Below are 22,157 nucleotides of genomic sequence, written 5' to 3'. Positions count from 1 at the left end.
CATGCAGGTACTTGGAGAACCAACGGTCTCACAAATGTGGCTCAACGACGCAGCAAGGACCAAGGCCGAGAGCAAGCCGAGGGCAGTCTGAAGCAGAACCTAGAGCAAAGAATACAAACTCGAGCGCAGACACAAGACACTCAAGTGAATGCAGCAGCAAGATGTACACACATTTTTAGATTATGTGAGTGGCAGAGAGTGTGACGAGCTAGGAAGCTCACCAGGCTCCTGAGCTCTAGCTGATACTGCCATGAGGGAAATTAAAATAGACAACAGATCTTCTCACCTAATCAGAAAAATACACAAATCAAGATTTTTATGTAAAATTTCCCAACTTTTAAATGTTGGCTCAACTTAAAAAACAACAGTAACAATACTGTATGAAGCAAGCAAAACACATCATGAAATACGCAACACAGGTTTGGCCTATGGGCTTCAGTGTATCACTTCCATCTAGCAGGTTGTGTCCATTCCACAGAAACCATAGCATCATCATCATCACAATAACAACAATAACAATACCCAGCTTTCATTAAGTACTGATGTGTCAGCCACTCTGCTAAGGGTTTTACATGGGTTATCTCAATTAACCTTCATCAGCCTTTTAGCTTCCCTTTTACTCAATAAACCAAGGGCACATAGCCAGAAAGTGGCGATGCCAAGATCCAAATGTGTACCTACAGTATGCTATATTTCTTAAAAGTTTTAAATATGTTTTTAAAAACCTCCACTCTTTGCGCTTGCATTTCTTCAAAAATAAAGTGAAGGAAATATACTAAATGACTTCTCAGATCATTTTTAGTTCTCAAATTCAACAGTTCTGATTCCATAAGACAATCCTTGGGGTATAAAAATGTTGGTATTTACATGTATCAGTCACGAATGCCCTGATAAGGTTTATCTGATCAAAGAGATGAAACAAATGAATGGTCACTACACAGTCTTTCTAAAAAGGCAGCAAAGACATAAAATTATAATAAAATTCTTTATCTCTACTGCCATAGAAAGTTCACCACTCCATTTTACCTTTGGAAAGATGAGGCAACGTGCTCAGAAATTCCTCATATGTCTGCTCGTGACAATTAACAAACTTATCCAAGACTTCTTCAATTAATCGATCTTCATCCATGATCTGCAATTCTGATATTTGGGAGGGCATTCCTATTCACAAGGCCACTTTATCTGTGAAACAAAGAAAAGCATGAGCTAGAGAGTCGCACAACTCCAGCTTCTCTGAAAATACTCTAGAAGGGCAGGTGGAAGAATTCCAGGGTTCCAAAAGAATAACAGATCAGGAGAGTTACTACAGCAATCCACTCTAGTTCAAGAGACTGGAGTTGATTCATGTCTTGGCTGCTGAATTGTTAACCATCGCAATTTTATTTTTGCTTCAGTTTCCTCACTTCCATCTTGTTAACTCACAGGAATATCGTCACACAATTACACAATTAGAAATTCAGTCTTTCAAGATGAGATGAACTTCAAAGAGTGTTTCAACCAACCACCCATCCAATGACAACAACAATAGTAGCCAACATTTATTAGCTACTTATTTAGCACTTACCATACCAGGTGCTGTTCTGAGCACTTTAATGATAACTTCATAACAGTCCTAGCTCAGGTCACAGAGCCAGTAAGTAGAAGTACCAGTTCCAGAAGTCTGGTCCTAGAACGCTCGCCCTTCAACACGTCACTATGCTTCAGTCTACCCACTGTGTGACAGCCCGCCCCCTGTAATATGGCTCTACTGCTGCCAAACAGCTGACTCGTCAGTGCTTTAACACAGCCAGAGATGGGAACTCTGACCATTCTGAAGGCGCCTTTGGACAGCTCTATTAAAGACTCCTCCTGAAAAACTGAGCCTAACTCTGTCCCTCTGTACTATACTCCAACTGATCCCTGACCCCTGGGATTGTACTGAATAATTTCAGCCCTTCTTGTACATAACATCTTTTCAAATATTTGAACAAGGCTATACTGTCCTTTCTCAATCTTCTCAATTCATTCACTTAAACTTCTTTTTCAAAACCCAGCTCAGAATTCAGTTTCTCTCTGAAGGCTTTAGCCCTCCATCTCCCATCACCACAGAAAGAGCTAATCCTACGCCCTCCGGACTGCCTCTGTGCTACGTCTACTGTTACACTAATCACCTTGTATTGGAAATAGTTGTATACATTCTGTGTTCTCTATTAGACCTGGGGCCCATGAAAGCCTGGGTCCACATCTTCTCATCTTTGTATCCCGAATGTTTGATAGCTCAGGATGTGGCATAGAACTGGCAGTCAAACAACATCAAGCTAAAATTACTCATTTGAGCAGGTACTATAGCCAAATATTGCTAGAAGCTAGCAAAACACCCAACTCAACTTGCCCAGTTACTCCCCTGTGCCTTACAGGATACGGCTTCAAGTCCTTTCACTCTCCTGATCAAGCTACCTGGGAAAGAGCTCACACTTCCTGCATCCCTTTAAAATACGCCATCCAGAAATGGAAACAAGACTCCAGATATGGTCTGCATGCAGTGAAATTCGACTGACCCTCACATTCTAAATATCGTACTCCTGCCATCTAGCTGAAGATCGCGATCACATTGCTGGTGGCCCTTCACGTTGTCATTCATTTAACACACTGCCAACTAAACGCCTGGGTGCCAAGACACAATGCCTCAGTCCTTGCACAGTCTGAACTTTGTTTCTATCTGTGGTTTTCACCTTGTTAAATTCCATTCATTCTGTATGAAATATGATTCTTACACAGCTTTGAGAAAATGAACTATCTACAAAAAGCAGAAGAGTAACTCGTGCCTAAGTAGCCAGTGTAATTCGTGGGGGATAATACGGAGGGTTCTGCAATACTGTACAGTAGGAAGAAAAACCACCAAGCTGCTTCTACTTTTCTGAAACAAGAGTAAAACTCTGCTACCTGTTGTTAACTTTATTTGGCATTTACCAAAAAGTTCAGAAAAAAAACAACAATGTTTTCATAAGATGGTACCCAAACTCATTTGGTGGCAAGACTTGATCTGAATTAACATGAAGTATTTATGACTTTTATTTATTCTACTCAGTATGATCATTCCTTTGTGTCCCTGCAGAAATACTACTGGGCTTGCTCTTGAGGCGTTTTCCCAGACCTCACTGGAAATTTTGTGTAATTTGTGGCATTTGCCCTGATTACCTTTCTAAACTCCAAAAACTTCTGAATTCGGAAACACATCTGACCCCAATGGTTTTAAATAAGGAATTGTGAAGCTCCACATGCCTCACAGGATTGCTATGAGGATTAAATGAAGTTATGTGGGACCTCAGGAAATGTTAGCCACAATGATGACAATGATGATAATGGATCGTCTTAGCATTCTGTCCTTTGCCTACACAAAGTCCTGTTACAACTGTGACCCCCTCTTATTTTGAAGGTACTGACATTACCTAAAGATAAATCAAGATAGTTTGTCATGTGTTACCACCCTAGATAAAACATAGTGTTGTAGAAGACCAAGTAAAAATAAAAAGTGTAGCTGTGCACCAAGTCAAAATGAAAGTAACTGTTTCAAGCTATTTGTACCTGAAAATTAGATATAGGAAAGAGCATCAGTTATGGTTTACACAAATTTACCTGTAACACTGGCAGGCTTCAGTAATCCAAAGTTTAATAAGTCATGCTTGCAGTTGCTAGCTAATAAATTATGATAAATTCAAAGGTGGCTATTATGTCACTATCAGTAGAACATGTACTTAATTACAAGAATGTCAATGTCAATCTGCTTTTCATGTGGTTATCGCAGTACAGAAGAGGGTATGTTTTTACTGACTTTTTTAAGACTTTTGGAAAATCTAGTTTCACAAACATTATTTGAAGAGTTTAACAAATACCCACCTTCAAATGCAGAACTTTCCTTATCTATAAAAATACAAACAGCCTAATGATAAAAGTCCCCAGGGACTGACAGCGCAGATAATCATTCACCAGACAGTCAAGTGGTTTATGCAAATCCTAGTGGTTTTCTAGAAGGAAGCAATGCTTTTTCAGTTACCATTCACACCATTCACATACTTTTTCAGGAAGTTTTTTTGAGGAGGGGGACAGTTGCCTGGCTAACAAGATTCTTTGTTTTGGTTTGGTTTTTATGTTTTAAAGTGTAGAGCTCCACATGAAAGACCCAGAACATATTATGATGATACATAAATGTGTATGAACATCTAGCAGTAAATTATAAGCAACGCTTTCACCATCACAGCCGCCAGCAGTAAACACAGGGAGGAAGTGCTGCTCTGCTAAATTTCTCCTGAAGACCCAGGCTTGGTTAGGAAGAGGGCTCTCTTCTTACCGAGTCACTGAGAATGAGGGAAAATCACAGAATCTTCCCGGAGTCTTATTTTCTATCAAATAATAAAACTAATAACTACCCAAGCCAGTTAGCATTGGGTGCGCTCGGAAAGGACATCATTCTGAAACGTAGTATCTGGAATTATTACCATCGAACTGATTCAGCACATCTTTGATGTGTGTCTTCAGATCCCTGCTTAATGCAACTACGGAAACAAAATGCAACTTTCAGACAAGAGTGGTAAGCCTTCAGAAACAAATCAGCACCAGCTAGTCTCCTCTCAAAGTGCATAACCTGCTTTTCAACAGCAGAGAGTTGTAGGTCTGCAAAAAAAAGTTGTTTTAAAAAACTGGAGAGGAGGATTGGCACAGATGTTAGTTCAGGGCTAATCTTCCTCAGCGAAAAAAAAAAAAAAACCCTGTGAGGATTGCCACTGAGACTTAAAAATGATAAGTAATAACACATTTTTAAAGAGTTGTGCAGGGGCTACCAAAGCCCACTTTCTCAAATTTTCATAGTTCTGCTCAACAAGAATCTCCTGCTGAGCTGAAAGGTAAAATGGTACATTATGGTACAAAAGAATTCACCTAGGGGATGGCCCCGTGGCCAAGTGGTTAAGTTGCACACTCTGCTTCGGCGGCCCAGGGTTTCGCTGATTCGGATCCTGGGCACGGACATGGCCACACTGAGGTGGCATCCTACATGCCACAACTAGAAGGACCCACAACTAAGAATATACAACTATGTACCAGGGGGCTTTGGGGAGAAAAAGGGAAAATAAAATCTTTAAAAATAATAAAATAATTCACCTAGCCTAAGGAAATGAAACCATCAACCTTGGGACTTGACAAGATGGGTCACTTTTTATATTTTGGAAAATGGGCAAATCCCAAAAAGACCAAATTACATTATAAGGGTACAGATTTATTTATATGACAGAAGGGACCCGGTGTGAACTGATGTCTTCTGCTTTGACTGAACTACAACTACTCTGCATCCTATATTTTTTTACATCTTTTAGATCATATCAAGAAGACAGAACGAAATCCAATGACAGAAATTGCTGCGGAGTCTCAGAGTTGAGAGAAACCTGAAGGTCCGCTAGTCTAATCATAGAGAATAAACAGATGAATCTGGGAAAGAAACTTTGGTGAGGTTTTGTCAACTAATGACTCTATTGAGCGCTATTATGTGGTTCTCATATCATAAACAATAATGATGCTCATAATTATGATTTTTAAGGCATACATGAAGTCAGCAGGAAATTAAGCAAAAAGCAGCATCCGTGCCCTGGATGGGTGTATCCATGCCTCCAATTCTGACTACACTCTGACCCCAGCATCATACAAAACACCTTGAAGCAAAATACATATTTATGTACACACACACACATACATATGCAGATATACACGCACGCTGCTGTTTTAGGCACCTACCCATCGCAACAAGAAAACAAAGGAAGAGATAAAAGGAACAGAGAGAAGCGTAACTACAAAACTTATCTTACAAGATAGAAACAAATCTAAACTCCTTTATTGTTTTTTATCAGGATGAAATAAAAACATACAATTCTAGCATCAAAGAGTACACCGCACTTCAAGTTATAACCTTTTCCCAACAAGCCTTTCCCAACACTTAAAAGGCATAGAATTCTCCATTATCACCAACAAAGTTAACAATACAAACGTCTAGACTTCTATGTAAATTCCCCTAGGTACAGCCCTCGGCAGTGAATATTAAAGGGAGCATTCGGTGGGCAGTAGGAAAAGCTTGAGATGCCTGTTGACTACAGAGCTTTAGAAGAGAGAGGTTGTATGTCATCTACGCAGAGGTCTTAGAAGCAGGCATGTCTGAGCTTTACTGTTTCCTTGACAAAAATCTCACCTTAAGGAAAAGAGAAAGAGAGGACATCCATACCAAAAAACTGTACCTAACAAAAAATGTGGGTTCAGTTCAAGCTTACCATATACATAGATATCACAAAGGTTGCCTTAACATAAACAGATCTAGTCTGGTCCCTAAAGAGGATTATAATCTACATATTCTATGCAGGACTCCATTTTTGTAACAGGAATGTCTCTGATGATCCATTTCATGATTATTTTAAAATTACAGCAATATGGAATTGAGTGAAAGTATCTAACAATGAAGAACGTAACAGGAATAATAACAATAAAAACATCTGAAGGCAAAATAGTGGATTTTATAAAGAAAGCAGGAAAAAATATAGACAATCTTTAGGACATAGGACTAAAGACAGCATAAGTAATAAGAGGAAAAATCGGTAAATTAAACCTCATCAAAATTAAAACTTTGCTCTGTGAAACATCCTGTTAAGAAAATGAAAAGAAAAATTATAGGCTGGAAGGAAATATTAAACCACCTATCCAACAAAGGACTGGCATATAGAATTATAAGAACTCTCAGAACTCAACATTAAAGAAAAATCCCATTAAAAAAGGACAAAGACATTCACAGACATTTCACCAAAGAAGATACATAAATAGGAAATAATCACATGAAAAGATATTCAATAGCATTAGCCATTAGAGAAATGCAAATTAAAACCACAAAGAGATACCACTACATACTTATGAGAATGGCTAAAATGAAAAAATTGTGATAATACCAAATGCTGGCAAGGATGCAGGGTAACTAGATAACTCATTTGTTGCTGGTGGCAATACAAAATGATTCAGCCACTCTGGAAAATAGTTTGGCAGTTACTTTCATAACTAAAAATTGAGTTACCAAAGGAATAAACAATTGCACTATTGGGCATTCACCCCAGAGAAATAAAGATCTATCTCCATGCAAGAACTTGTACACAAATGCTTATAGCAGCTTTATTTGTAATAGCGCAAAACTGGAAAATACCTAAATGTCTTTTTATAGGTGAATGGTTAAACAAACTGTGGTACGTCCATACCATGGAATACTACTCAGCAATAAAAAGGAAGAAACTATTGGTTCAGGCAATAACTTGGATGAACCTCAAAGAAATTATGCTAAGTGAAAAAAGCCAATCTCAAAAGACTATATACCGCATGATTCCATTTACTTAACATTCGTGAAATAAGGTAATTATAGAAATGAGAACAGGTTAACGGTGCCTGGGGTTACGGAAGGGCAGAATGGATGGGTGTGGATATAAAGGGGTAACATGAGTCCTGTAGTGGTGGTAGAGCTGAGTATCTTGATTGTGGTGGTGGTCATACAAGGCTACACATGTGATATAGTTGAGCTACACACACACACACACACACACACACACATATCACATACCAATGAGTGTAGGTACAACTGTGAAACCTGACTATGTTCTGTGGATGGTACCAAGATCCCTTTCCTGGTTTTTATATTATACAGCAGTCACATAAGATGTTAACACTGTGGAAGGCTGGACCAAGTTTGCATGGAATCTCCCTGTACATTTCTCTGCAACCTCATGTGAGTCTATCCTGTGAATCAGTGGGAATAACACTAATGTATAAAATCACATGTTTAAGCAGAGACTTTCCTCTTGAGAAATGTGCTTCCCTCTCCTGCTCACCCATCAAGCTGCTGTAAGGAGGTTTCCTGAAGCTGTCATTCATTAAGCCTTGCTGTTCTTCAGGGAATGGTATAAAATCAATTTTATTTCCCCAAAATATACCCTACCTCCAAGCTGTTTAAGTCAATCCAGAAATGTCTGCATTGACTCACTGAGGCAGGTAGCTGATTAGCAGACTGTTTTCAATTACAGTTATTCATTCCAGTAAACAAAGAAAAATGCAAACAGTTAAGCATTCCAACGTCCTCTCCCCACTCACATTATCTTTTTTTAAAAAAAGCAGATTACCATCAGGGAAATGCAAATCAAAACTACACTAAGATATCACCTTACCCCCGTTAGATTGGCAAAAACATCCAAAACCAAGAACGACAAATGTTGGAGAGGTTGTGGAGAAAGAGGAACCCTCATACACTGTCGGAGGGAATGCAAACTGGTACAGCCACTATGGAAAACAGTATGGAGATTTCTCAAAAAGTTAAAAATAGAAATACCCTATGACCCAGCCATCCCATTACTGGGTATCTATCCTAAGAACCTGATATCAGATATCTCAAGAGTCCGTTGCACCCCTATGTTCATCGCAGCATTATTTACAATAGCCAAGACGTGGAACCAGCCTACACGCCCAGAAACTGATGATTGGATAAAGAAGATGTGGTATATATACACAATGGAATACTACTCAGCCATAAAAAAAGACGAAATTGGCCCACTCACAACAACGTGGATGGACCTCGAGAGTATTATGTTAAGCGAAATAAGTCAGTCAGAGAAAGACGAACTCTATATGACTCCACTCATAGGTGGAAATTAGTATATTGAGAAGGAGATCTGATCGGTGGTTACCAGGGAAAAGGGGGGGTGGGGGGAGGGTACGGAGGGGGAAGTGGTGTACCCACAACATGACTAACAAAAATGTACAACTGAAATCTCACAAGGTTGTAATCTATCATAACATTAATAAAAAAAAAATAAAAAAATAAAAAAAAGCAGATTACCTGTGGACATAGAATCTGAAGGAGATACCCATAAGGCAAATTTCAGAAAAACCATTGTTTTTTAAATCAGGAAAATTATCATTTTACTACCATTTTTGTTTCCTTACTTGCTTTTTTGAAAAGTTAAGATCATGGATAATTACAGGTAAATATCCTAACTTCACCCGCTAACAAAACTCCTACAAGCACATTAACTGACCTTAGACTAGTACATTTATCAAGTACATTTATTTATTTATGTCCAATACACATATTTCAACCATATTCAGAACTGACCTCCTACCCTCAGAAATGGTGTCAGCTCTGTCAGTGAGCCGTGGACCACGACTGAGGGTCGCCGAGAACGTTTCAAGGCCCCTATAAAGCTGTGACTCCACAAGGCAGTAGAGTTTCCGAGTCAACTTTACAGCTCTATAATCATGCAATAATATTTCAATATAAAAGACTTACTAGCACAGCTGTAATCCCACCTTCACATGGGATGCAACGTCCCATTAATGCTTATTTTTTTTATCTGTGTTGTACAACAGCTGTAACCCAAAGGCATCCACTCCATATTGAGGTCATCCTTTCTCTCCAGCCTCCTGAGCCGTCAGCCACCTGCACTGTGCACAGCACTCTGACAAAACCAGAAAGCGAACCCTGCACATAGTTAGGAGGTGTAGACCAACTGAACTAAGTCGCCTCTGCTCGCAGGAATGCGTTTCTAAGTGTTTCAAAATGCCAGATCTTGCAAATAAAATCGACCTTTTCCTCTGACATTCTCTGAAAAGAAAACAAGATTTTAAAGGTATATTTCTTAGCTATGTTTTATTCTAAATTCCCATGACTGCAGAATAATAAACGGGTGTCGGGAGGTAGTCCAGCGCTTCCCTACCTTCCAGTCTCTCAGCGTTTCATTGCCATTTTCCCTCGATGTATCCGTACACAAATACGCACACATAAAAAATTTCTTTTTCCACATGGTTTTTACACTCAAAGGTAGAAATTAAGAAATACAAATTCCCTCCTCTCTAAAAATAAAATTAAGTGAATTTTTTTCTAGCGTAACACTGTAAAACACCTCCGAAATTTTTCTCCATTTTATTTTACAGCAGAGTCCACCTTAAATGAGAGAATGTGGAAACTTGGGAAAATACCAGTCTTTCTGGTCAAGTGGCCATATTTAATTAATTGCTTTAAATAAAAAATGACAAGTCACTTGTCACGTTCTTATCGTGACAATCCATCATACTAACCGTAGATTGCTTCCTTCTATCTATTTCCTTTTTCTTCCTCTTTTCTCCTCTTTTCTCCTCTTTGCCACTTTCAGTTGTGGCTCCTACTGTGGGATTCATTCAACAAGCCAAACATCTCCCTTTCCTATACTATTTATATTGTTTCCTTAAAAATCAGCCACTTATTAAAAAAGGAAAAATTGCCTATGCCTATCCAAATGCTATGGGAAGTTCCCAGTGACCTTATTTCAATGTAATTTAAGTTGCTTCTCCCTTTATAAAATGGGAATGGAAAAGCGTGAGAAGTACACTGCACTTCTTGAAAACACTGTCAGGAGTTCACAGAAGAGTGTTTCACCCCTGCCCCCACCAACTCACCACATACACACACCCCTGCAGCTGCAGTACTCTTGTCAAGTTGTTTCAACTTTTCTGGCCTTAAGTAGTTTGAATGTAAATATAAAGAGACTGGACTGGAGTTTCTCCCATCTCTGACATTCTATTTTCCTCCAATTACGCTTCCTTTTCATTCAATTACTATATCAGTATACCCCCTTACCAAGTCATTTATCTTCCTTGTGGAATAAAAATTATTTTATTCTGCAGTTACGCTGACTTGTATTTTGTCCACTGCTCTCGCATTTAAGGCAGGAGAAATCAATATATTTCAGTAGGAGCTTGAATTTGATTCTACCTCAAGGTTTAAGAATGGGCTGAGTAACCTATAATTGTGATTTCTCGGTGACCTTTTAAGGGTGAGCATGGGAAGAATGTGGTCATCCGCAATCAAACATCGCTTCATCCCACCAGGACATATGCTCCTTAAGGGCAAGACCTGTCTGTCATCCTTTTTCTAATTCTCCGCATGACTCTGTACATACTGGACGCTCCATAAATGTTGTTTACTATTTCAGATTTTGTTTCTGTGCCAAGGACTCTGGTAGATCAGGGATGCTAACTGAGATACCGCAAGTCAAACACTCTCCTGGTGGTGCGGCAAGAGCTCAGGGTTTTCAAATCCATTTCCAAATGTGTTACTGATTTCCAGTTTCTTCAAGAGACAACTAACCCACTCAGCAACTAACCGTTATGCTCCAAACTGCCTCTTTTTTGGTGTTAGTAAAATGCAAAGGAGGGGCGGGCCCCGTGGCCAAGTGGTTATGTTCACGCACTCCACTGTGGCAGCCCAGGGTTTCTCTGGTTCGGATCCTGGGCGCAGACATGGCACGGCTCATCAGGCCATGCTGAGGCAGCGACCACACAGCACAAGCAGAGGCACTCACAACTAGGATACACAGCTGTGTACTGGGGGGCTTTGGGGCGAAGAAGAAAAAAGATTGGCAACAGATGTCAGCTCAGGTGCCAATCTTTAAAAAAAAAAAAATACAGGGGCAGCCCCATGGCAGAGTGGTTAAATTCGGTGCTCCACTTCGGGGCCCTGGGTTTCACCAGTTCACATCCTGGGCGCACACATGGCACCGCTCATCAAGCCATGCTGAGGCAGCATCCCACATGCCAAAACTAGAAGGACCCACAACTAAAATATACAACTATGTACTGGGGGGATTGGGGGAGAAAAAAAGCAGGAAAAAAAATGCAAAGGATAAAAGACTTGCCTCAATATATCCATGGTTTCTATGTTGTGTTTCTTCTTTTGTATTTACTGTGGAGATACCCAATACTCCACCTTTATGAGAGGTGTCTTTGTTGCTGGAATTTCAAGTACCATAATCATTACTATATAACACGAAAAGTAAGAAAATCACCCAAAATTTTCTTCACCCAAAAAAACACCCAAAGAGAAAGTCATCATGGAAGTAACTAGAAGAGACGATGATGCTTTTTAAAGGAAGGACCAACATTTCAAATGGTCAGAATCAACCAAGCAACGGAGCTACTAATCAGTTTTTTTAAAAAAGAAAAAGTCAGCCATGAAAATATATCCAAATATTTTTCAAAAAAATGAAAATAGTCACCCAAATATATTTATAGCATCATCATCATCAGACAAGATTTGTTGAGTACATTCTTTATGCCAGATATCTTGCATCCATTAGTCCTCACAATAAGGCGGGTACTGTCCACGTTTAGAGGTGAGGAAACCGAAGCTCAAAAAGGTCGTTCAGCTAGTAAGCAGCCGAACTGAGACTCAGACCCAGATCCATCTACCTCTGACCACTGCATTCTGTCATCTAAGCCACGTGGAAGCTGACTAAATAACCAACAACAGCAGATGGTCAGATAAATTGTTAGATTTACTTAATGGAATTTTAGGCAACTTACTAAAAAAGCATAAAGTGGAAATAAAATAGACATTTCATAGCATCTATGAAGTAATGTTATATTTAAAAGATAAAATTTAAATGCATTCTCCTTATAACTAGGTAAAAATGTGTATCTATTTGGATAAAAATTAGAATAGAGCACAAAGAAATGAAAAATTCTATGGCTTACTGGGTGGTATATATTTTTATTAATAAATTGTTTTAAAATTAAGTCAGCTATAGTAATCAAGAGAGTGTGGTATTGGTGGAATATACAAATAGATCAACGGAAAAGAATAGAGAGCCCAGAAACAGATCCACATAAATACAGTTAACTGATCTTTGACAAAGGAGCAAAGGCAATACAATGGAGCATAGACAGTCCTTTCAACAAGGGGCTGGAACAACTGGACACCACATGCAAAAAAATGAATCTAGACACAGATCTTACACCCTTCACAAGAATTAACTCAAAATAGATCACAGACCTAAACATAAAACGCAAAACTATAAAGCTCCCAGAACACAGAAGGACACCTAGGTGACACTGGCTATGGCAATGACAACACTAAAGTGCAACCCATGAAAGAAAACACTGCATGATTTCACTCATACGTGGAAGACAACAAATACATGGATAAAGATAACAGATTAGTGGTTACCAGAGGGGAAGGGGGGTGGGGAGTGGGCAAAAGGGATAAAGCAGCACATATGTATGGTGACAGATAAAAATTGGACTACGGGGGTGAACATGATGAAGTGTATTCAGCAACTGATAAACAATAATGTACACCTGAAATTACACAATGTTATAAACCACTATAATCCCAATAAAATTACTTAAAAAAAAAGAAATAATTGATAAGCTAGACTTTTGCTCTGTGAAAGACACTGACAAGAGAATGAAAAGACAAGCCACAGGCTGGGAGAAAATATTTGTAAAAGATACATCTGATAAAGGACTATTATCCAAAATATACAAAGAACTTTTAAAATTCAACAATAAGAAAACGACTCAATTAAAAAATGGGCCAAAGACCTTAACAGACACCTCACCAAAGAAGATATACAGACGCCAAATAAGGACATGAAAAGATGTTCCACATGGTATGTCATAAGGGAAATGCAAACTAAAACAACGAGATACCACTACACAGCTATTAGAATGGCCAAAATCTAGAACACGGACAACACCACATGCTGGCAAGGTTGTGCAGCAAAAGGAACTCTCATTCATTGCTGATGGGAATGCAAAATCACACAGCAACTCTGGTAGTTTCTTACAAAACTAAACATACTCTTACCATACGATCCATTAATCACGTTCTTGGTATTTACACAAAGGAAGTGAAAACTTCTATCCATACAAAAACCTGCACACGGATGTTTTCAGAAGCTTTGTCCATAAGTGTCAAAACCTGGAAGCAAACAAGATGCCCTTCAACATGAGAATGGATAAATAAACTGCGTACATCCAGACGAGGTAATATATTCAGTGCTAAAGAGAAATGAGCTACCAAGCCACGAAAATACACGGAAGAAACTAAAATGCACGTGACTACGTGAAAGAAGCCAATCTGAAAAGGCTACACAGTACATGATTCCAACTATATGACATTCTAGAAAAGGCAAAACTATGGAGACGGTAAAAAGATCAGTGCTTGCCAGGGGTTGCGGGGGAGGGGGAGTGAATAAGGCGGAGCACAGAATATTTTTAGGGCAGTGAAACTACTCTGTATGATATATGTCATTATACATCAGTCTAAACCCATAGAATATATAAAACCAAGAGGGAACCCTAATGTAAACTACGGACTTTATGTAACAATGATGTGTCAGAGTACCTTCACCAATGGTAACAAATGTACCTCTGATGGGGAATGCTGATAATGCGGGAAGGGGGTCTATGCATGAGTGGGGCAGGAGGTATAAATGAGAAATCTCTGTACCTTATTTTGTAGTGGACCTAAAACTGCTCTAAAAAATAAAGTCTATTAAAAAATTAAATTAAAAAAAAAGAATAAAAAATTAATGGATCTTGGGGCTGGCCCAGGGGTGCAGCGGTTAAGTTCCCACGTTCCGCTTCTAGGCGGCCAGGAGTTCGCTGGTTCAGATCCTGGGTGCAGACATGGCACCGCTTGGCACGCCATGTAGTGGTAGGTGTCCCACGTATAAAGTAGAGGAAGATGGGCATGGATGTTAGCTCAGGGACAGGCTTCCTCAGCAAAAAGAGGAGGACTGGCAGTAGTTAGCTCAGGGCTAATCTTCCTCAAAAAAAAAAAGAGAAAAATTAATGGATCTTTTGTTTATTTTTCCTTCGACTGTGAAACTTTGGGGTGGGAGTGGGGGAGGCTACCAACATAGATTTTGTTATTGACCACTGTGGAATATCTTCCTTGGCTGAGCACTTTAAGACATTATCTCATTTAATCCTTTTTTTTTCTCCCCAAAGCCCCAGTACATTGTTGTACATCCTAGTTCTAAATCCTTCTAGTTCTATGTGGGACGCCGCCAGAGCACAGCTTGATGAGCGTGTGTAGTCTATGTCCAGGATCTGAACTGGCAAACCCCAGGCCACCGAAGCAGAGCGTGTGAACTTAACCACTATGCCACCAGGCCGGGCCCCTCATTTAATCTTTTTGCAACAATATTTTTGAGGTAAATATTTCTTTGATCCCTATTTCAGAGATGAGGAAACAGATGCTTAAAGATTAAGATGACTCTCCCCAGAAAATGGCCGAGCTGGTAGAGAAAACCAGGTTGGCTTGACCCCAAAGCCCATTTTCTTAATCAGGCCACTGCACAATATTACACAGCAGCTCCCGGATACAAAGTTGATAATAGGCCCCCAATAACTAGAACTCCTTCTGAGCCTCGCATTAAAGAAAACGGGACTGTTAAAGAGCAATTCAAAGTCAAAATAACTGACATCAGTATTAGTAGTCTCTGCTTTAGAAAAAATAATTCCCCGTGTGATTCAGAATAGTATTTATTAAAATTACAGTAATTATAATCACTTTCTCCTGTTCTTCTAAAATGTTTTTAATAAAAATATAAACCAGGTTTCAACCAGATTTTTTTTGTCTTTACAGACAAATAGTGGATTGTATTTCCATTGTTCCCCAGTAAGGAAATAGTTAAATCTTGAGGGTACACCCTGGCAGATATCTCCCTCAACCATCTACAGAAAAAAAAAGGTCACAGTCAGTTACTCCCGTTAGAGCAGCGTTCACCGGAACCTCTGTAGGCACATACGCGCTCCACCGGCAGCCTTCTGCTCGCAGGGTCCGGTCCGAGGGGGCAGGCAGTGAATCTTCCCTCAGCGCTGACAGTTAACACCTGGTTTAGCGGCAGAGACTCAGAGAGGGCGAGCAGTCCCTCTGGCCGTCAGGTAGGTCAATACCTTCATTCCTACCAACGCTGCAGGACAGGAGCCCAGGGGTGTGGCTTTAAGGGAAGGACAATGGCACCCTAAGGCAGCGTGTTAGTTCCAGGTGGACTGGGGGTCAAGCCGGGAAGGGATGATGAGAATTTGGAAGCAGTGGGGCTTCCTGGTCTCAGGCTCCTGCAAGGATTTAGTCCCTGTGGCACCAGTGCCTATGGATTAATCTCAGAGCCTAAACGCTTCTCTGGCCTAAGCGTCAGAAGGAAACCTAACCCTAGTTTTACCGCCAGCAAAAACCAAGTAACAGATGCCTCAAATCTGATGATCCGTGCAAGGCAGTGTTAACTCATGCACTCAATGGCTGTAGAGACATGAGGTTCCCTGAAATTCTGGAGCAATCAGGAAAACATGGGCAACACGATCAGCAAGATTTAAGCCTTCAGAGTCCAGTCCTTTGTTTGGAAGGAAAAACGTCAGTTCAGACACGGGAAACTACAAACCCAGACCTCATACCATTAGTCCTCTTTCGATGCTCAACGATGCCCTCGCTTCACTGTGAATAAATGAAAACCTCCTTGCTGAGGAACGTTAGCGTGGGGTTGGGAAAACTGCATCAATTTATTGGTCCTATCTTTCTGTCTTTTAAAAAGCACCTTTAATGTACTGGCTTTGAAACTTCCTTCAGTTGAAGAATAGTGTCTTCTTTTTCAAAATCTGCCTATTTTTATCTAGCCTATTTAAAGAAAATCACTTCAGTGGATTATTTTAGTTCTAGTATAACCTTTCAAAAATCTTTTAAAAACCAGGCTATGACTAATATTAAAACCATGGAAAACATATGAGTCTACTCCAGTGAAAACATATTTGTCAGTAAAGCAAAATTGAAAAAGCTAAATAAATAAGGCAAAATAATGTGAAAACATTTTCAATGTTGCTATTTACTCTTTAAATATATAAGTCATCCGGCCATGGTTTAAAATGGGTAATCTAAAAATTAAATACACAAATGCTATGAACTATGAGTTACGCGAGGAGGTAATTCATCTTACCAGTAATAAACTTTATCGCTCTTCTTAGGACCCTAATATTATGAAATAAGCCAACATCAGGGCATCGAAGGGAGAACAGGTCAGAAATCCTTAGGGACCCAAACTAAGCTACAAAATGGGTAGAATTCTTTATGTCTTGTCAAAGGAAAGGTTTCGGTTTAATCTACGATAATTGTATTTTCACTTAGCAGAAGGCGAAATCCCTATCACAACACTAAAATGAAGACAGAGGGCTACAATGAAAACATTTTTTTTTAAAGCTTGCTGTTTAAAAGCAGGTGTTTGTGGCGTGTGGTTACCCCCTGGGATCTGGAATCCATTACCCCTGTACAGCTTGCTTTATATCCTAATAGTCTTCAAAGGCATTTAAAACAAGCAGGTGTTGGTTTCAGCACTGCCTCCACCCAAACGTGGGCAACGCTGACAATCATCCCACATCATGTGGAGCGCAATCACTTACGGTTTCCATTAAGAGAACTGAGGTCAACATTATGTCCTTTTAGTGCCTCTGAAGGGCACTTCCTCAGTTGCACAGATGCCTTCTCTTCTGTATACTTGGACAGGCCATGAATAAAGGAAACAATCGCCCAGGTTATTTCACAGGCAGGGCAAGCTGCTGACCCTACCAACTACCATGGCCTGAGGAAGAGAGAGGCTCGCTTACCTTAGTAAGAATCCTTCTCATTCACCATGTCCTCGCTTGGCTTACTAACCCAGAAGATGATTATTAAAATGTCACACTTTGAGAAATCTCCCAAATAAACAAAATAATAAGCAGAAGAGAATATTGAGCAATTAATTACATCTGATCTACAGAAGTGCTTCAAGGCAAGACGCCCACCAACATCTCATTAGACTGACTATAGATTCTGAATGGTCCGAGGAACCTTTGCAGGGGGAATAAAAATAAATTAATGTCAACTAATATGTATTGAATGTTATTATGTGCCAAGCACTGCTATGTTTTTACATGTTATCTCATTTATTCTTCAAAACAACCCAGTGAATAGGTACTAATATTACCCCATTTTTCAGAAAAGAAAGAACAGAGAAAAATAACTTGCCCAAGACGGTTACACAGCAACTAAGTTTTAGAAGCCAAATTTGGACCCAGACAATCCAACTTCAGAGTCTGCATATTTAATGAAGAGTTAGAGAAAGGGTAACAGGAAGAATTACTTCCTGCTATTTAAATTGAACTCACCACCAGCACCTCAGTTGTATATGCTCATCCAACTCTCATTAGTCTAAAAAAATTATCAATGGACATCCACTGACCAGATTCCCAGAGTTTAAAGCCTTTCTAATCATCTCCAACATTATAAACGTCATCTTCCATGACTGGCAGGCAATTGTGCACTAACAACCTTACTTTTGATAAGTTCAGACATAATCATCATAATTACATGCAAAGCCCTGTTCTAAGTACTTTATATGTATTAATTACTATCATAACTTACATCAACCTGTTAGGCAGGCAAAATTATCTCATTTTACAGACGAGGAAACTGAGGCACAGAGAGGTTAAGGTACTTGCCCAAGTTCATGTAGTTAGTAAGCGACAGAGCAAGGATTTGAGGATTTGAATCCCGCCAGTCAGCCTTCAGAGTCCATACCCTTAGCCACTATTTTATATTGGTTTTGAAACATATTAACAATTTACTGTTAAAAAACAAGGAATCTGTGCTATTTTGTTTCCTTTAACCTCCGGCGCCCAGGCCTTCACTCTAACATGGAGTGTATTTCACATGAAAGCTCCTGACATCTCTCCAAGGTAGGTAATAACAAAATAAGACTCTATCGAACTTACTTCATCTAGTAAATACTTTTTTTAAAAAACATTATAGTACAAATATTAAACTGTGCATAATTCTGGCACTTCCTTACTTAGTGCCTGCTAACTACAGAATGACTAAAGAATTACTTCAAAACTTGGGCTGGAAAGGGAGATCTGACCTAACAGCCACTAACTCTGTTTTCCTATCCAAAAAGAGGGAGGGAGGGAGGGAGCGGGAGAGAGAGGCGTTTCGGAACCTTCTCTGCTTCCCTAAAAGGCCCCTACAAACAGGAGCAAGAGCAGTTGAGAAAACAGCGAGCGTGTAAGGCGGCCCTCGCTAAAGTCTGATTTCCGTATTTCCATCACTACATCTAGGAGTGGGGAAAATCACGATCAGGTCATCTCCCCCCTGCACTCCAGACATTCAGACACTGATCTGTTGGTTCTGCAAAACAGTCACAGCTTCTCTAACATCAGCTCCCCCCTCCCCCCTCCCCCCTCCCCCCTCCCCCCAACGCTCTACCCCAGCCACTTGAGGATGCTCAGGGCTGCAGTTCCGAGACGAGCCCCGGAGCCTCCAGGCAGGAGTCTGCCACGACGCTTCGGCCCGGCGTCCCCCCGGGCTGCCGTTTCCAGGCAACCTGACCCGGCCAGAAGCAGCGTGCTTCCCGTACGGTCACCTGCAGAAGACGCCCCCGAGAGGCAGCGGCAACACCCGCGCACACGGCTGCCTGCCGCCCCCCTCGTGCTGCAGTCTCCCCGTAACCCGGATGTGGGGTCTGGGTCCGCCACTCTCACCTCCCATTCCCCAGTTTTCTGCCTTGGCTGCCATGTAGTCATTTCGCACTTCTGGCGCCTTTATTCAGAGAGACATCCTAGGAGTTTCCGCTCCTGGAGCAACAAACTGTCGTGGCCACACAACCCGGAGGGAACGGGATTCCTGGGAAATGTAGTTTTTTCTGCTGACAAGTGGTGAATCTTTAAGCAAAAGGGACTACAATTCCCAGAAATCTAAGAGAGGCGCGTCCATGGCTAAAACGTGCCCCAGATGCTTGGATTGTGCTAGGCGGGAAGGTTCTGTGCTTACCTAACTGCCTGGATTTTGCTAATTCGGTCCCACTACAAGCTTGTGGGAGAACTTTTTTTCAAACATGCTTTTTACGTATGAGAGTATGTAAAACAACGAGAGTATCTAAACACAATGATTTATATGAAGAGATATAGTAACTCAATTTTTTTGTGTAATTCTTTTAGATAAAAAAATCTACCCACCATCAGAAAATATGTCGCTACACATGGTAACAGTCGGTAATAACCTAGCCTTAATTCAACCAGGCTTCTCACTGATGACTTTTGATGGGCAGGTTTTCTTCTTCGGCCAAAAAGGCTGGCCCAAGAGGTCCTGCCCCACTGGAGTTTTCCATTTTGATATAAAGCATAACAACCTCAAACTGAAGCCCACAGCTTTCTCTAAGGATTCCTGCTACCTTCCTCCTCTCCGCTACCCAGCCACTTGCGCCTTCAAAGGCAGCTCAGAGTCTGAAAAGCATCAATACATCATCCACGGAGGGAAAACACCAAACAATGAGCTTTCGGATAAGATTTATGTCATGTCTGTTGTTTGCAAGAACAGCAAAAAAGTTACTTTTCGCTGCACGGAGAAAGACTTGGTAGGAGATGTTCCTGAAGCCAGATATGGTCATTCCATTGATGTGGTGTATAGTCGAGGGAAAAGTATAGGTGTTCTCTTTGGAGGACGGTCCTACATCCCTTCCACCCAAAGAACCACAGAAAAATGGAATAGCGTAGCTGACTGCCTGCCCCATGTTTTCTTGGTGGATTTTGAATTTGGGTGCTCTACATCATACATTCTTCCAGAACTTCAGGATGGGCTATCTTTTCACGTCTCCATTGCCAGAAATGATACCATTTATATTTTAGGAGGACATTCACTTGCCAATAACATCCGCCCTGCCAACCTATACAGAATAAGGGTTGATCTCCCCCTGGGTAGTCCAGCAGTGAACTGCACCGTCTTGCCAGGAGGAATCTCTGTCTCCAGTGCAATTCTGACTCAAACAAACAAGGATGAATATGTTATTGTTGGTGGCTATCAGTTTGAAAATCAAAAAAGAATGGTCTGCAACATTGTCTCTTTTGAGGACAACAAGATAGAAATTCGTGAGATGGAGACCCCAGATTGGACCCCAGATATTAAGCACAGCAAGATATGGTTTGGAAGTAACATGGGAAATGGAGCCATTTTCCTTGGCATACCAGGAGACAATAAGCAGGCTCTTTCAGAAGCATTCTATTTCTATATATTGAAATGTGCTGAAGACGATTTGAACGAAGACCAGAAAACATTAACAAACAGTCAGACATCAACAGAAGACCCAGGGGACTCCACTCCCTTTGAAGACTCAGAAGAATTTTGTTTCAGTGCAGAAGCAAATAGTTTTGATGGTGATGATGAATTTGACACTTATAATGAAGATGATGAGGAAGATGAGTCTGAGACGGGCTACTGGATTACATGCTGCCCTACTTGTGATGTGGATATCAACACTTGGGTACCATTTTATTCAACTGAGCTCAACAAACCTGCCATGATCTACTGCTCTCATGGAGATGGGCACTGGGTCCATGCCCAGTGCATGGATCTGGCAGAACGCACGCTCATCCATCTGTCAGAAGGAAGCAACAAGTATTACTGCAAGGAGCATGTGGAGATAGCAAGGGCACTGCAAACCCCGAAAAGAGTCCTACCCTTAAAAAAGCCTCCACTGAAATCGCTCCACAAAAAAGGTTCTGGGAAAATTTTGACTCCTGCCAAGAAATCCTTTCTTAGAAGGTTGTTTGATTAGCTTCACAAAGACCCTTCCAATTCAAGTGCATCGAATTTTTAAATCTATTTTAAAGAATCATGACAATAATAAAAATTATATTCTCATTTTTATTTGTTGGAAATATCTACATTTTCTTTTAGTTAGATGAATTAAACGCCAGCAAAACGTACTTACAGTCTTATGCTAAATACCTGAAAATGTTTTACTCAAATGTATCTAAATGAGAATTTCTGGTTTGAATTTGTTCATTCAAGGAATCTTAAATACGGACACAGTAATAATAATCAAGGTATGCTTATATCCCTGAGATGATTTTGATAACAAATAAGCTATAGAGAAGTTAAGACAAAATTAGACCAGTAAAGAAACAAACACCTAAAAGAATTAAATGAATTATTTTGTGCAATATAATAATTTGGTGTTTGGCCAAAAATTAAAACTGAGATCACCTGTATCCCACACTAGTGCTCTTTATGTACCTCTAAGCTGGCCCCTTGACTATGCCCGTGAGCAGACAAAGTTCTTTATAGCTTATGTAAGGACCTAGATAGATGGTAGATAGATAGATAGTCTCCATTGACAGGAAAGAAGAGAAAAGAAATTTACATCAAGTTTGTTACATTTGATCAAGTTGTCTGCATGCACTTTCTTCAGAGGATCCCCCCATCATATGGTGCACATACACAAATCTATTTTTCTCCATTTAAAATCTTCTACCTGTTAACTTTAGGAAAT

At 40.2% G+C, this 22,157-nt stretch overlaps 2 protein-coding genes across 8 annotated transcripts in view; one reads left to right on the top strand and one right to left on the bottom strand.

Moving 5' to 3' along the window:
• Positions 1–19,516, bottom strand: part of IFTAP (intraflagellar transport associated protein) — a 64,075-nt gene extending 44,559 nt beyond the window's left edge. The window contains exons 1-3 of one of the 6 annotated variants that reach the window (XM_014851019.3): positions 19,372–19,506; positions 13,667–13,780; positions 1,027–1,182 (exon numbers count right to left, since the gene is read on the bottom strand). In XM_014851019.3, coding sequence (XP_014706505.1) covers positions 1,027–1,159 — 133 coding nt within the window. In that variant the 5' untranslated portion in view covers positions 1,160–1,182; positions 13,667–13,780; positions 19,372–19,506. Of the gene's footprint in view, positions 1–1,026; positions 1,183–13,666; positions 13,781–19,096; positions 19,276–19,371 lie in introns of those variants that run through there. The other 5 variants (XM_070487540.1, XM_070487541.1, XM_014851020.3 and 2 more) reach the window with 5 other exon arrangements.
• Positions 15,624–21,997, top strand: RAG2 (recombination activating 2). 2 transcript variants are annotated; one of them, XM_070487539.1, is made up of 2 exons: positions 15,624–15,753; positions 19,828–21,589. In XM_070487539.1, the coding sequence occupies exon 2, from the start codon at positions 19,857–19,859 to the stop codon at positions 21,438–21,440; it is 1,584 nt and encodes a 527-aa protein (XP_070343640.1). In that variant the 5' UTR covers positions 15,624–15,753; positions 19,828–19,856; the 3' UTR covers positions 21,441–21,589. The 2 variants fall into 2 exon arrangements, with proteins under 2 accessions (XP_070343640.1, XP_014706502.1); XM_014851016.3 differs by lacking the exon at positions 15,624–15,753 and adding an exon at positions 18,512–18,570 and having other exon boundaries at positions 19,828–21,997.
• Positions 21,998–22,157: the final 160 nt, after the last annotated feature.

Source organism: Equus asinus, chromosome 17, assembly GCF_041296235.1.
Source record: "Equus asinus isolate D_3611 breed Donkey chromosome 17, EquAss-T2T_v2, whole genome shotgun sequence".
Classification (NCBI taxonomy): Eukaryota; Metazoa; Chordata; class Mammalia; order Perissodactyla; family Equidae; genus Equus; species Equus asinus.
The sequence above is the reverse complement of the archived record's forward strand: the minus strand, read 5'-3'. Positions and strand labels throughout refer to the sequence as shown.

What these genes read in the sequence shown, in the direction of transcription:
- RAG2 (XM_014851016.3), top strand. Translation starts at nt 19,857, where the DNA reads ATGTCGCTACACATGGTAACAGTCGGTAATAACCTAGCCTTAATTCAA.